This window comes from Apium graveolens, chromosome 9 (assembly GCF_009905375.1).
Source record: "Apium graveolens cultivar Ventura chromosome 9, ASM990537v1, whole genome shotgun sequence".
In the NCBI taxonomy this organism is placed as follows: Eukaryota; Viridiplantae; Streptophyta; class Magnoliopsida; order Apiales; family Apiaceae; genus Apium; species Apium graveolens.
The window spans coordinates 212,697,121-212,714,292 of NC_133655.1; the positions used below are offsets into that span (position 1 = coordinate 212,697,121).

Consider the following 17,172-nt stretch of genomic DNA (forward strand, 5'->3'; position numbering starts at 1 on the left):
CAAAGCTTCAACGGATGTCTCTAAAGCTTCAACGGATAACATCCATCAACGGATGAGTGCATCAACGGATAAAGCTTCAACTGCTAGTGCATCAACGGATAAAGCTTCAACTGTTAATGCATCAACGGATTAAGCTATCAACGAATAAAAGCTTCAACGGATGCTAAGTTCAATAGCAGTTGATAGTGACAATTCACAAGCTGATAGAGGCACATGGGTTGACAGAGACAAACTGGAATGTGGCAGCCTCTAGGAGGAATCAAGAAAAAGCAATATTTCCATTCTGGTGCAAACAAGGAAGTATTCAAAGATTCACAGTTAAACCTAAATTGCATTGGATAGAGAAATGAAGAAGAAACATGTGAAAAATCTTTTAATTGTATTTTACAGTTTTGTCTTCACTTGTAAACTTGGTGTTATATAAACCAAGTAGCAGCTATTAATTAGATGTTGAGTTTTCCAGAGCTGTTTAGAAAAATCCAGAGAGAAACCCATCTAGTTTGTACTAGGAAGCAGCTGTGATCAATTCTTTGATTAACATATTTTCTGAAATAACACATCTCTGGTGGAACAACATATCCACCAGAAAAGTTTTTAAGTTCTTTGTGTTCTTTACATTTATGCTTGAATATATATCTGTCCGTATTAGCTTAAAGCAATTCACACACATTTGTTCATCAAAACACTTAGTCTTAGAAACTACTCAAAACTTGAAAAAGTTATGAAATTTACATTCAACCCCCTTCTGTAAATCTCATTGTTAGTCCACTGGGAATAACAATTGGTATCAGAGCAAGCTCTTAACTTACAAAGAGTTTAAAGATCAATTTTGCTAACATCATGAGTAAGAAGACTCCTTCTGCTAACATCATAAGTAGGAAGGATATTGGTATAAAGATTCCAGTCCTGGAAAGAGATAACTATCATCACTGGAAAGTGAAGATGCATTTACATCTACTCTCTCAAGATGAAAACTACATCAACTGCATTGAAAATGGTCTTCACATCCCTCACAAGGTGGCCACGGCTGCTACTACAACAGTTACTATTGGACAGTTTATTCCCAAGCCAAAAGCAGAATGGACTGTTGAAGATATTGAAGAGATTCACAAGGACAAGAAAGCCATAAACATTCTGTTTAATGGCTTAGATCAAGATATGTTTGAAAATGTCATTAATAGCCAAACTGTAAAGAAAGTTTGGGATACTGTGCAACTCATCTGTGAAGGTACTGAGCAAGTTAGAGAGAACAAAATGCAGTTTCTCATTCAACAGTATGAATATTTTCATTTTGAAGAAGGAGAATCATTGAATGATACCTTCAACGGATTTCAGAAACTGTTGAATGAATTAAAGCTGTATGGTAGAGTGTACCAAGTCAAGGACTCCAACTTAAAATTTCTGAGGTCTCTACCAAAGGAATGGAAGCCTATGACTGTTTCTCTAAGAAATTCTCAAGATTATAAGGACTTCACACTTGAAAGATTATATGGAATTTTGAAGACCTATGAACTCGAGATGGAGAAAGATGAGCTGTTGGAAAAGGGAAAGAGAAAAGGAGGATCAGTTGCACTTGTAGCTGACAATGAGAAGATTGAAGCCAGGAATGAGGAAAAGACAATGCCAAGTCTCAAAATTGGCACAAGCAAATCAGAATCAAGCAAGGGAAAGGAGCAAGTAGCTGAGGATGAATATAATTCCAGTCAAGATGACTTTGATGATGTTGATGAACATCTGGCTTTTCTGTCCAAGAGGTTTGCAAAGATGAAATTCAAGAAAAATACAAAATTCACTAAGTCAAACAAAAATATGGTGGACAAATCTAAGTTCAAATGTTATAACTGTGGCATTAGTGGACACTTTGCAAATGAGTGCAGGAAGCCAACCTCTGATAAGAAGAAATTTGAGCAAGTTGATTACAAAAAGAAATATTTCGATTTGCTCAAACAAAAGGAAAGAGCTTTTCTGACTCAAGATGATTGGGCAGCAGATGGAGCCAATGAAGATGATGATATGGAATATGTCAACCTAGCCCTGATGGCTAATTCTGATAAAAATGAAACTAGTTCATCAAGCAACCCGGTAATTACTACTGATCTCTCTCAGCTTTCTAATATTGAATGCAATGAAGCCATAAATGATATGTCCAATGAATTGTATCATTTGTGTGTTTCCCTTAAATCACTAGCTAAAGTAAACACAAGAATCAAAGAGAATAATTTGTTTTTAAGTGATAGGAATGCTGTGTTAGAGGGTCAGGTAATTGAGCTTGAAAAGATTAAAATTAAATGCTTGACTGTTGAGAGTGAACTAGAAGAAGCTATTAAGAAAGTAGAAATTCTTTCTAAACAGTTAGAACGTGAGCAAGAGGTAATCAAGGCCTGGAAAACATCTAGGGATGTTAGTGCTCAGATTGTCAAGGTTCAGGGAATTGAATCATTTTGTGAGAATGCCTGGAAGAAAAATAAAAAGGAGATAGAATTAATTGATGGATTGTCAACGGATGTGGAATCAATGGATGATGAAAGTTATCCGTTGAAGGAAGAAAAAGAGCATTCGTTGAAGGCTCATCAATTAAAACAAGCAAGTAATTCTAAAAAGAACAATTTGGAAAATCTCAATAAGAATTTTGGTTCAACTTCCAAGAACTTTGTCAAAGAAGGAGCTAGCACATCCAAAGATGCCAGTAAGGTGAATATAGGACACATGACTTTAGATCAGTTGAAAGATAGGCTTAAGTTGGTTGAGGATAAAAAGGAAACTAAAAGAAAGTCTAATAGAAATGGGAAGGTAGGGATTAACAAACACAACAATTACACACCTGATAAGTATGCTCCTAGAAAAAGCTGTGTGCATTGTAAAAGTGTTAATCATCTATCTGATAACTGTAAATCTGTGAAGAATGCTCCCATGCCTTTAACTCCCTCCATGCCTAACATGTCTATGTCACCTCTGCATGCTATGCCTATTATGTCTCATCAGAATCCTCATGCACATTTTGCAAATATGCCATATGTTAATAATCCCTATTTTACTGCATTCAGTATGCCTCAAATGCCATACAATATGCCTATGTGGAATAATATGTTTGCACAATCTATGCCTTATCAAATTCAACCAAATGTGCTAAATGATTCTGTGACTAACCCTACACTTCAACCAACTGCATATGAGATCAAGGTTGACCCAAAGTTGCCTAAGTCAAAAGATGCAGGAGGAATGAAGTCTAGGAAAAAGACTAACAAGGCTGGACCCAAGGAAACTTGGGTACCAAAATCAACTTGATTGATTTGTTGTGTGCAGGGAAAAAAAAAGGAATCTATGGTACTTGGACAGTGGTTGTTCAAGGCACATGACAGGAGATTTCACCCTGCTCACAGAGTTCAAGGAGAGAGCTGGCCCTAGCATAACCTTTGGAGATGACAGTAAAGGGTTTACTATGGGATATGGCTTGATTTCAAAAGAAAGTGTCATCATGATGAAGTTCCATTAGTTGATGGTCTCAAACACAATCTATTGAGCATCAGTCAACTATGTGACAGAGGGAATACTGTTCCTTCAATTCTGAAGCCTGTGTTGTCACAAATAAGAAGGACAACAAAGTGGTTCTAACTGGAGTTAGAAAAGGGAATGTGTACTTGGCTGACTTCAATTCTACAGATGCAGAATCAATTACTTGTCTTTTCAGCAAAGCAAGTCCAGTTGAAAGTTGGCTATGGCACAATAAGCTGTCCCATTTGAATTTCAAGACAATGAATGATCTAGTCAAAAAGGACTTAGTTAGAGGAATGCCTCTAGTGGAATTCACAAGGGATGGACTGTGTGATGCTTGTCAGAAAGGAAAGCAAAATAAAGCATCATTCAGTAAGAAGCTTGAATCAGCAATTGATGAACCATTACAACTGCTACACATGGATCTTTTTGGACCAGTCAATGTATTGTCAATTTCAAGGAAAAGACATTGCTAGTGATTGAATAAGAACAAAGAAAATGTACACCAATGACAAACACATTTTATATGCGCTTCGGCTGTATGATTAGGTTGTTAGGTTATCCTCTTCTGTATAATTACATGAGTACTCTCATTAGTCATTACCTAGTCATTACCTATTGAAATAACTGCAATATTTATTACTAACAGTTTCCCAATACTATGTGATAGATTAATTACAAATTATATATTGTTTAATAAAGTCATTGAATATGTTTTCCACGTCACTTTTTTGCAAAAAGCTTTCATTAACTTGAATATAATACAGCCGGGACAAACCTCCAACTGTCGATACAACTAGATGATAAAACAAATAACATACTAAAAACAATTAGATGATTTGTTTCCTGATCGTTTAACACATAGAATTTAAAAATTCTTGAAGCTAAAAACGAAATCAAAGACATCCCAAGCGATCCAAATTGCACCAACATCTCTGAATATAGTAACATCGCAATTGACCATATCACATAAAAATCATTGTTAGCCTAATGTTCAGAAACACCAATCACATAAACTGAGATTGGAGAAGCGGCACAACAACTATCTACATGCCGGACACCATGCCGAAAACACCTCAGCTATCTACATGCCGGATACCAGCTATAGATATGCCGAAAGTGTAGACCCGTGAAAGGAACAATCTTTGATTGTGAAAGGTGAGCTCTTGCAATAATCACCATCGCCCCAAATTCGATGTAGGCTTTGCAGATCACCAAAAATATCAATAAACTCGTTCTCAACCGATCCAACACCAAATAAACTCAACCATGACTAAACAAAAATATAACAAAACACTCCAAAATGAGAAACAAAACACACACTCCTTTTCAAAAGGAGAGACACACAAACACCCAAAAAATTGGTTTTTATTGAAAGAAAATTACCGAGAAAAAGAGAATGAAGGGGTTGAGGCTTTCCACCGAAAAAATCAGTGGAAGCCCCTTGATTTACTTGAAAGTGGACAAAACCCTAGGAGAGAAAAGGAGGGAGGCGGCTAGGTTTTTCGGCTAGGTTTTTAATGGTAGTGTTTGAGGCTTTACATAGCTGGAATTGCTGTTACTGTATAAATTACTGAAGTTACTGCATGAATGTAGTTTCATATTGCCAGACTGTTAAATGATTGGTATATCTAGATTGCATGATGTTTATGATGAGTGATTTTTTTGTCATATAATATAAGTAGCTGTCTGAATGTTGCTGCCGTCTTTACACCAAAATTGTTTTTAGTATCTGTGTACATACTACCCAAGGTGTCCTTTGGTTTATTACAAGATTAAAAGGTTGTGATAGTAGTCAATTACTGCATTATTAGAAAATGTTAAAGTAATTTAAGTGATGCAAGTTTCGTGGGATCATCTAGTTTCATAATCGTTTATGTCGCAAGAGGCAAGAGCTTCTGGTTATTGATTTGTTTTCTCTTTCTATCAGGGTAAGAAAAACAAGCTGTTGGAGCCCCTCAAATCTGCATTGGATGAACTAGCAAAGATTGAATGTTCAGCATAACACCTTAACCTGACAAATATGGTATGTCATTTTAATGCCCAGATTGCGGTTTTCTTAATGTATACGTGAATAGTAGCCCCTGATTTTATAAACTATTCATTGATTAATCGCGTTCATACTTCTGTTAAGTGCAGGTCTGGCTTTCTTGGCTGATTGATTAAAGCAAATTATGTTTCAAATGTTGGATAGGATTCAGCCAAGTCAGTTGTATTGGAAATCTTACTGGGGATGTTATCCTTTTGCGTGGCATATAGATGATAGTTGCCCAGCTAAAACTTTAATTTAGATATATTTGGCTCATGACATGTTAAATACGCAGTCATCTTTCTGTTAGTGGGAGGATTTAAATCCATTTGGCAATTTTAGAGCAAAGTTCCACTTATAATTGCTTAAGCTCTGGATTAATTTTATCGGCAAGAATTTTTTTATAAAGCTGAGCAGCATAAAAAAGAATTGAAAAATTGGGATATTTTGTTTTGTCTTTGTTTTATTTTATGTAACTTAACATTACAAAATAATGATGGAAATGGAATTTACAAAATTCATTTATGTGGTAAAACTAGAAAGTAAAAATCAAACCAGCTAGTTAAACAAACCAAAGAATGTTACAGCAAAGAGCAAGACCCCATAAAATCCCAAGAATGAACCTTATTAGTATATATACCAATTTAATACTCATAATCTGCTTTAACAATCTTTGTCTCTGAATATCAACATGCGCAAATTTACAAAGAAATGAGCAGAAAACCTTTTTCACTTTCAACTTTATTTCTTAAAGATATACATGAAATTTAGCAAGTGCATGTTTTATTATGTAATGCTTTACAAAAAGCATAATGATAAAATTATATATTTGAAATGAGGACCCATCAATGGTAGCAATGCAGATCCTGTGAACATGTTTGGCTGAAACTAATTTAAATATATATGCAAGTTGAATTAGAAGATAAAATGATAGTGCATGAATTTGGTTCTGGCAATAATGTTAGAAGTGAAGGTATGAAAGTGATCAAGTTGCAATTTAGAGACAAATATTTGCCTAATATGACAACAGACTTGAAGTCGGTCACTAGATAAGGCCTTAGAAGTGAGTAAACAGCATCATTTGACTGTTGAGTGATGCAGATAGGAAAATTCTATTTTGCTTTGAAAATATTGTCCAAATAAGCCCAGCTTTCTTGTATAAATAGAACGCAAGAATGAAAGTGTAACAGCATCAAAGTAAATATACAACACATTTCTGAGTCGGGAATAATATAGAGAAAGATGATGTTTCAGAAGAGGACCTTGTCGATAGCTCTGGTGTGGCTCCTTGTAGCCGCGTCAATCATGATGTGCACGAATGCAGGTGCAGATTTAAGTGGTCGTCCCCAAAATGCTGACCCGAGATTCCCATCCCTAGCTGGTAAGATCTGTAGTTTAATAAAAAAATTGAGTGGAATTAATGTTTTGCAGTAGTAATTCTGACCCAAATTTACGTGAAGGTTGTCGCTGCTGCTATTTTGTCCGCGTGAAGGGTCTTCTCCAGTGTGGATCAGTTTGCTGCAAAGATGGATGCTGTGGTTAGTAAAGCTCCTCTCACCGACAACATGCATGAATAATGGTCCATCTGGAGATGCTTCATCATTCATCATCAATTTCCTTTTACTTACCTTTCAAATGTTTCTGTACTGGAAAAAGTGTAATCAGCAACAAATTATAATAAATAACGTATTTTGTTCTGAACGACGCTGTATCTACATGAAAGCATGCTTCGACTCCATCCATTACCATTCTCTGATTCCTGCTCTTAGAAGTACCGAGTACGATAGGAAATAGGAAGTCAGGAGAAAAAAATTAATACAGTGCTCCAGCACAAAACCATAAATAGCTGCAGCTTTAGGCCTTCCATATTACGATATGAATGATTACATGAACAAAGGAGGCTCTTTACATATCAAATCATGCGAATTCTAAAATGAAACTAAAGCAAACTGATTGGCTCCAAGGCCACAACAATCTTTCAGTATGTCTAAGCTAAGTGATCTACATAGTAAGACCTTCCACCACCTAGCTACTATCTCAATCATGATGTGCAGCCATGCAGGTGCAGATTCAAGTGCTCAATCCCTAAATGCGACCAGATATGCCCTTGCCTAGCTGGAAAGCTCTAATTACATTTATTTAGGACTGGAAATTTGTTACGCAGAAGTAATCTAAGTGATACTAACTTTAAGGTTGTCACTGGTGCAAATTCATCCTTGTCAAGAATTTTAATCCAGTGCGAAACAGTATGGCGTTGCAAGCGAAGCTCATATCACCCAACATGTGTGAATACTGGCGTTCATTTGTTGATATATCTCTATCTAGAGACGCCTCATCTTTGATCATCAATTTCCTCTTACATTCATATATTGAATTACTATACATGATGAAGTATCATGCATTGATCTTATCTATCACAATTCTTTGAACACGGCTCTGTTATTAAGGTTGCAAAGATTCAAAGAAATAGAGAACCAAAAAATCCATTTTTATTGGCTTCTGCAGCGTCAGGCTTGTCATGATACTATATGAATCCAAATACACATATGAGCTCTCTTCATATGTATATCAAAACATCTGAATCCAAAAAATGGGAATAAAAGAAGATTAATGTAATGGACTCTTAAGCTACAATAATTTTTTAGTATGTCTAAATTGGCATGATCTATTTTGTTTACATTACATCTACTCAATTTCTAATGATATGGAAGTGGAACTGCCTAGAAAAAACAAACAAAAATCTATTGCTTCATGAAAATCCAGACAGCCCAAATAATCAACAAACTACCCCCAGCCCACCTGTCATCCAAGCCACAACCTATAGATTTGCTGTATTCAGTGACACCAACAAGAAATCTGCACTCACCAATTGAGGGATCAAGAAAAGTGATCATCCCTAATCCATCAAAGTCGCAGCTTTGTGAATTTTGTTTTGTTATCTGATAGTAACTGTTAAAAGCGTATGAGATGTTCCCCTTCACCCCAATGTCATTACAAGATCCTCCATAATTAAGCGTACTGCAGTCTGCAACTGTGCAAGCAAGTTTAAAGTGGTTGGCCACACCAGAAAGGTCCCTGGATGGGTTTGCCACGCACCACCTAGATGGTAGATATTCAACATTCCTTGCTTCTTTCAGTAACTTATTTCCCAAACCTAGATTTAGGGCATACTTTGCCTGGCCATCAAAAGAGAAGATTCCCCAATGTCTTTCGAAATTTCCTGGGAGTACACTCTTTGCCCCTTCATCTAGAAGACCAAAAAGATAGATATCCATTGGCGGGACACCTGGCCTCAGAGGGGTACCAGTGTTACGTAAAACATGATATATGAGGCCTTGGTTAAAAGCCCTTGCAGCAGTAAGATTCGCGCCAGGGGCTCCATCTGTAGGCCAACCCACTTCCCCTATGACTATAGGCATCTGACCATACCCCAGTTTACTGAGAGCTGATACCAAAGTGTCATAATTTCCATCAAACGCATTGTAATAAACATTTGGTCCATCTGTAACAGGATGAGTTGACCCTTCAAAGAATGCATAATCTTGGGGAAAGTCAGAGTTCCCATACAGGCTCAGAAATGGGTAAATATTAACCATAAATGGCGAACCGTTGGTGTTGAGGAATGCAACAAGCTGAGTCATTGTCTGCATCAACTCACTACGGAACGTCCCTTGAGAAGGAAGAGTGGACTCGTAAGCATCAGCATTACAAGGGACTACTAGCTTCACTAGTCCTCCAAGATTTGCCTTTGCCAAGGACTGCTGTATATTAGTCAGAGCAGGCATCACGTAAGACTGGTACTGCCCCGAGTAACTTGTAAGGAACGGTTCATTTCCCACTGCAATATACCTGTTTAATAATATTATCTAAGAATTTAGGAACGTTTCGTATATAAATACAACCACTTCATAGTTTATTATATGCTTAAGATTCTTTTTATTAATTACTATATGCATAGATGTTCAGACACTTTCACCAATGAAGCAAATAACTTTTTATGTGTACTTAAAGTTTTGATAACTACTACAGCTCTATACCACCAAAAAGGGGACTATTTCTTTTAGGCACCATTTATAATGTCTAGAACCACAATTAGGGGTGTCAGATAGGAATTTCTAAATATGATTCATAGAGAAGATCTAATAACGTCAAATAGCAATAGACTTTATGAACTGTCAGCGCATTAATAAAAGCTGCAGTTGTGCTTTTACACAAAACAAAGTGACATGTGTAGCTTGGGCGTCCATAACAGATTTCTACAAACAAATATCTTAGAAGTGGCTGTGACAAAATGATTTGACAAGATGCAATTCGGGACCAGATTCAAAATTATGCAGAATCGATAATGCAGAGTCAATAAGTCAGCTCATAGGTCGAAATATTGATAATGAGATAATCGATGGTGTGGTATATTGACAACCACTTAATGAACCAAAGTTAAGGTCTACAATTTGGGAATGAAAAGAGAAGGCTGACTAAACAAAAGAAATAAGATGTTCTTTGGAGTTCTACATCCAGTGCCAGAGAGATGACAATGTCCTGCACAAAACCCATAACTGGCTTGGTTTTTGACACACTAACATAGACATACAGAAAACCTGAAAATGATGTGATACAACTTGATTAACATAAAATTAACTTGCTTAATGAAAATTTAATTTTTTTTTTCATCGAACTTGAATATGACCTTTATTAAATTTTAGTAAGATGGAGTGACGAACACCAACAACACAAACCTAAAACAACTCAGTACACTTTTTTTAGTTGTACCCTATATTAGATTCGGACATAATAATCCCTATATAGCTATTAGAACAACTCCAATGGTGTGTGCCAAGAGGGGTGTCAACGCCATGTGACATGACATGGGTTGGCACTTTTCTTAGCACTCCATTGGAGTGTTGGGGTGCCAAGTGAGTTGGCATGGGGTGCCTACTTGGGGTGCCAAAAGTTGGCATCCCATGAAGGAGAATGCCAACTTCCTTTATGCTCCCCTTTGAGTAATGAATAAATTATTATATCTCTAATATATTTATATTTTACATTTATTTTGTTAAGTTTGTGAAGTTGGAACGAATGGTGCCAACCATTGAAGTGTTTTGCGAAAAAAGAGTGTCAAAATTGATGTGAAAGAGAGACTACACTAAAAATAATATTTTTGATTAGGTGGCAAAGTTGTAACCCCTCAGGGTGCCAACCATTGGAGATGCTCGTACAAAATCGGTTTCTTCCCTAGTTACACATCACCAAATCATACAACTGGAATCACCTCCAATCCCACAAATAATTCCTATAAAAGAACATAGCAAATAAAATACCAAATCAAGTTCCAAACATCACTCTTGAAATCAAATTAACAGAAAGAAAGAACCTTCAGTAAAATTCTAGAAAACCCAAGAAAGAAACACAAAGAAAGCAGCTTTACTAAAAATCAAGAAAACCCAATAAAGAAAAGGGAGACATACTTAAGATTGATGCCACCTTTGCCAACATATCTAGAAACATTATGAGCAACCCAAAGATCAGAAGCAGCAGTAGAAGAGCTAATAGTTTCCAAAAGATCATTAGGAATCCCAATAATAACCTCAATACCAGTACCCATAAGAGCTCTAAGTGAACCTGGGTCAGCATCAAACAACTTAACTTTCTTAATGTTGTTCTCTTTAAGAAGATCTACAACAGTTGTGGGAGATAATCTGTGTAAAGAGATGGTTCCCCAGTTCACTCCTATTCCTGTTGAGTCTGCTACTTTGGTCCATATTAGTATTATAAAAATTGTTGAAACAATTGATGTACAAGCATTCTTGTAAAAAGCCATGAATGCTTGTAATTTTAAAAATGGTGTGTGTGTGTGAATGTTTAGAGAGGAAAGGGGTGTGTACTATAAACTGACAAAAGAAGTGAAAATGGGAAAGTGAAGGTAGAACAGGGTTTAAGTAGTTTAAAATATGGGAACACATATAATAATAAAATAAAATATGAAGTCGGTTGCTGGTATTTACATACATGTACCAATGTACATGAAACATGTGTTAATGTTCTGAGATAACATGGGGCAGACATAATTTCAAAATGACGCAAGTAACTCCAAATTTTGTTTGCTTTTCTCTGAAAAAATAATGTTGCTAGTCGGCTCTCGCCACACGGCTCTCTACTTTGAGAAAATTTTTAGAAATAGAAATTTAAATTTTATTACTATTCTTAGGGTCGTTTGGTTCGAGAAGTGATATCGGGTTGGAATAAAAAATCGGGTTAAACCGATATGGGGTTGAGGTATCATTTATGATATTATGTGTTTGGTTGAGTGCTGAAATAAATATTTTAGATTTAAAATATTATTTAAGTTATTAATTTTAATTAATTTAAATATTATTTTAATTATCATTTTAATAAATTTTAGTTCATAAAATTATTTTTATATTAAACATTTACATTTGATTACTTAAATAAAGTTGAAATACTATAAATAAATTGATTTCCCATACCCCTCCTCATACCCAGCTCTCCCCTTGGGTATCAAAAAGTCATATCTTGGGGGTATGAGGAATGGGTTTGGAGGAAAAAAATTTTGAACCAAACATTAACTATGGGGTTGGAATGAACAAAACCCATACCTGATACCAGAATACCTCCAACCAAACGACCCCTTAATAATTAGGTTTACATGCATTAAAAATAAATCTCGGGTGATTACTATTATTTTAGGTACTCAACCACAATAATTTGCAAACTATGTTTTAGGTTCCGTTTCAGCTGCAATTCTAAGTTTCAAATTTCAAAGATTGCATCTCAGAACAATTTTCTTATGTGAAATAAAAACAAGTATAGCCCAATTAATGATGATTTAATTATATCCCGTCATTTGGTGCAAAACAAGAAAAAACAACACAAAAATGACATGATATAAATGATATTATATAAATAAATATTGGTTCACCTTTTTTATACACAAACACGAAATTATCATAAAATCTAAACGGTTACGAATATGTGTTTATTCTCGGTACACGACACGAGACGAAATTATACAAAATAAATAAATTTATTAATAAATAAATAAATAAATAATAATAATAATACATATATATACATATTTTGTAATATTAAATTAATACATATATATAATTCTTATATATTTGTAAAAACATATACCATTTGTAATATATATATATATATATTTAAATATATATAGAGAGCTACTCAAATACAAACCAAGTTAAAATAAAAACTAGAAATCTACAGCCGAAACCCAAAAAAAAGCAAGAGGTCCGGCCCAATTACATAAAATAATTCAGTTTGTCTGCAGCCTCTCGAATATATTATTGACAGTGTTCATCATCAACACAAATGACAATCTTATTGCTTTTTATCAACACCACATCTATTCATAGTCATCTATGTTCATCGTCATCTCCGTAAATCTCCACCATCTCCATCTCCGATCTAACTTCAATACCCATCAACATTATCGTATTAGCAAACTAATATATCATGTCTCATCATTATAATCACTTCCAATCATCGAAAAAAACTCACCGTCGTTGTTATAGCATCGAGTTATGATCTTCAATTACACCAACCACTACAATTGTATAAATATATGAATTACCAATTTTGTAACAAAAATTACTATTATATACTATAAAAAATCACTAATTCGTACTACAAATATCACTAATATATATTGAATAAATCACTAATTTACATTACTGTAATTTAGTGATTTATGCCTTTTAATCAATATTCATAATTGTATTTATAAAAATAATGATAATCTACTCGTTATAATTGTTGGTATGTACTCTATAGATTTGTAGTCGTTGGTGGTGGCGGTGTGTAAATGTTGTCAGAAATTGAGCAAGCGATGTTGGTGATGAGAAACAGGGGGTCTGATGAAATTAGAGGTAGATTAGGTTGCTTTAAAGATAATGATGAAGATGAGAGCGATTATTAATGGTGGTCGACGGAGATGGAGGCGGTGATTAACGAAGATGAAAGTGAAGGTCAATGTGCCATATGTATGTATATGTATGTAATATTTAAGTATGGGTGGATAATGTTACTGGAGAGACTGATGAGTGAAATATAGACTACTAGACATAAATATAATATGTGGTCTAGAATTATTTAAGTTAAAAAATACTAATGGTTGATATTAAATCTAGTTTCTAGTTTAAAATTGGTTTCTATTTGATCATCTACATATATATATATATATATATATGTGTGCGTGCGTGTGTGTGCGTGTGTGTGTTGTGTAAAATTATATTCAAAAAATATAATATTTTTATATATTTATTTAATTATTATTAAACACGAAACGATATGTTACAGATATCAGTTTATCCTTCCCTACACGAATTCAAAACGTATATTACCCTTCGTTACACAAAGGACACGAAACGGTACAAATTGTCTACTCTAGATATAATACATTACATTTAAAGTCTACAAATAAATAAAATTTAATAAGTTCATTATCAACGTGGAAATATGATATTTGAATTTCTTACTTCATACGAAGATAAATAAATACATATATGTTGTCGATATAATAAGGATATATAATAATTTTAAATTTAGTTGACTAGCAATTATTTGTATCAATTATACGTACTAGCTTATAACCCGTGTGATGCCCAGTTTTTTAAATTTACTTGTTTTTTAAAAAATATTTTTTAATTACATATACAATTATCCCTGCTCTTCCTCAACTATGGATATCTTTATCTGGTCGAAAGTCTAAATGTGTGATTGGCTTGGTCTCATAACAAATACAAACCATTGTTTCATAGTTTCAGGTCGTACCTTTTCTTGATCAGCTAACAGCAGAGGTCGAACATGATGTAGGTTTAAGCCAAAATAAATGATGTAGGTTTAAGCCAAAATAAATTAACTGTAAAGGACTTGGATAGAATTTGGAGAACAATGCATAGTGAGAATGGATACCAAGGATGACAATGTGGTGTATGACAATCTGAGAGCCTTAATCAAGGTGGATAGCAAGCGTGGCCCCGGTAGGTGGCATTTGTTATCTTCTTCTCTATTTGGAAAGATAACTTATCTATTGTATTATATTCAAGGACCTCAGTTTAATTTTTGTTCATGTTAAAATGAATCGAGATTGATAAGGAGTTTTTTAATGATGCTCTAACATGTACTTGTTTTGAGTGCCTATTTATATTCTATTAGTCTTTATGGATTGATTACTAGTCGAAATATGGTTAGGGCCCTTATGTGTCTTGAACTTATTCTGAATGCAATTAATATAATTTTTGTAATATTTTCTTATTTTTTTGATGGGGGAAGGGATCTTTTTTCTGCAACGAAAAATATGGAGCAGATTTGACTCGGTAAAACCTAATTATACATCCAATACCAATGGTTTATGCCTAGAATACCTTGCTAGATCTCTGCTATAAAGCTAGGCATTAGGTAAGATTACTTATGATACTGTTGCAATATTATTTTTATTTTTCATAGTTTATTATAATATTATTGCAACAAATATGTAAATATTGAAAAATATATGGATGTGAAATTGAATTATCACAACTATATAGTAGAATATCTAATCATATTCTATCGGGTGAAAAACCAAAATACCCACCATTTGGGGGGAAAATGCAGAAAATATTAATTGCTGGGAGTGTCTGCCCAAAATATCCAATGGAAACACATTTGGGAGATGCTTATTCACTTTTTTAAAAATAACAAAGGATACACATTACAGGAATGCATATTCACTTTTTCTTTTGGTAACTAGTCATTCACGTAATATATATATTTTATTTTAAAATAAATATGCATGTATAGGATGCGTACTCTTTATTTAAAAAAAAAAATTGAATACGCATGTCTAGGATGCATATTCAGTGGACAATTTGGACAGAAAGTACCATCAATCAGCATTTTGGACACTTGAAGCTGGAAAATAGTATATCTTGAGCACTCTTTCTATTATATCTATTGTTATATTATTATATTATATTTTAAAATTTGAATAACAGTAAAATAATAAAATCATTTTGATAAGCCTCTATATCTCCGCAGGCTTTCTTCTCTCCCGGGTTGTGCCGGGTTCGAGTATGATGGTATCTGAAACGGAATTTCCGGTGGAGATGGGATCTCCAGGGACACCTCCGGTGCAAGAGCAAATATTTCGATAATATTTTAAATATAGAAAGCTAGAGAGAATGTAGAGCTTACTAGCGTGTAGGAAAAAATGTGAACCATTTTCGCCTTTGCTTTGCTGGGTATTTATAGGGGATAGGAGCATGTGAGTGGCACACATACCTGTGGGATGTGTAGGAATTGTCATGCTTGCTGGAGTAGGTGGCGGAGGTATCAGGCGTAGGCTATTGATGGCTGGTGATGTGTCAGGAGTACGCTACTGATGGCTGGTGATGTGTCCACGTGGGTGTTAGTCGCCCATGTGGGGTGTCAGTAAAGCTTGTCGGTTGGGGCGCGGACTGTCTGAGCGCGGCATTCGGTTTATGAGTTGGGTTGTGCCTATTTTTTTGGGCTTTTTGGTGGGTTTGGGCCTGACCGAATGGGCTAGGCCTATTAATTTTCCCCCACTCCCCTATATAACTTTTAGTCGTGTTAGTCCCAAAGTATCGTCAAGGGGGGGTTGAATACGATACCTACAATCTTTTTCGATTCGTTTCAAGTTCTTCGTTAAAAGTACGGAATCAAAAAAAACACAAAACAATTCAAGAAATATATTATTTTATTAATATAAACCTTGAGATTGCTACAATCTAATCAATGTATTGATTAGTTACAATAAATTCAGCAGCATAACAGTATGCTTACAAAGATAATAAATGTGAAGCTTTAATGGAGCTCTCGTAAACTTTCTGTGTTTGTTGAAGAAGATAACTAACTAAATGAAAATACATTCAATTTGCTTCTGTAGTCTTTTCAAATTCAATAGACAGGTGGCCAATTCTTATCCACTCATTTCATTAAATTTGCTACACTTCAAAGCAGTGAACACATCATCTATGGCGACAGCTCTGTGGCGACAGCATCCCCCGTGCCTTCTCTGTGGCGACAGCTTCCCCTGTGCCTTCTCTGTGGCGACAACTTCCCCCGTGCCTTCTCTGTGGCAACAACTATGTGGCGACAGAGTTGTCTTGTTCATATCTCTGTGGTAACAGCTCTGTGGCGATAACTCTGTGGCGATAGAGTTGTCTTGTGCATAACTCTGTGGTGACAGCTCTATGGCGACGGAGTTGTCTTGTGCATAACTCTGATAACAACTCTGTGACGATAAGTACTCCTGTGGCAACTAGATAGAGAGAGCTGTCATGACTTAGAGTATTTTAGCTCTTTGTCAAACCATTCTTCAATGTATCAATCATTTTTCTTCTGTAATTGAATAAAAATACTTTCTTGAATACTGATGTTTGGTGCACTGGTCTGGTTCACAAACAGCTAGCATTGAGAGGATCCTAATTCAATTTGTCTTTTATTTCGGAGTTGATACAGACTGATGTTTATCCATTGCTTCTCTCACTGAACCCTTGATCTGTAACACTTGAAATCAATACATGCAACTGATGCTCAAAGTCCCTTGATGTCTTATTATTCATGGCTGCTTGAACATGACAATGAACTTCTTCCCATGATCTGTTGGAGGACTT

At 35.1% G+C, this 17,172-nt stretch overlaps 1 protein-coding gene and 2 long non-coding RNA genes across 3 annotated transcripts; 2 read left to right on the top strand and 1 right to left on the bottom strand.

Moving 5' to 3' along the window:
• Nucleotides 1-4,440: 4,440 nt before the first annotated feature.
• On the top strand, nucleotides 4,441-5,890 carry LOC141684739 (uncharacterized). The gene is made up of 2 exons (XR_012560670.1): nucleotides 4,441-5,518; nucleotides 5,632-5,890. It is a non-coding gene; the product is annotated as an uncharacterized LOC141684739 (long non-coding RNA).
• Nucleotides 5,891-6,503: 613 nt separating this feature from the next.
• Nucleotides 6,504-7,222, top strand: LOC141684220 (uncharacterized). The gene is made up of 2 exons (XR_012560587.1): nucleotides 6,504-6,902; nucleotides 6,982-7,222. It is a non-coding gene; the product is annotated as an uncharacterized LOC141684220 (long non-coding RNA).
• A 915-nt stretch (nucleotides 7,223-8,137) lies between these two features.
• On the bottom strand, nucleotides 8,138-11,438 carry LOC141684219 (glucan endo-1,3-beta-glucosidase 6). The gene is made up of 2 exons (XM_074489091.1): nucleotides 10,987-11,438; nucleotides 8,138-9,370 (listed from the first exon to the last, which is right to left on the bottom strand). Exons 1-2 carry the CDS (start codon nucleotides 11,337-11,339, stop codon nucleotides 8,263-8,265), a joined length of 1,461 nt encoding a protein of 486 aa, XP_074345192.1. The 5' UTR covers nucleotides 11,340-11,438; the 3' UTR covers nucleotides 8,138-8,262.
• Between the last annotated feature and the right edge of the window lie 5,734 nt (nucleotides 11,439-17,172).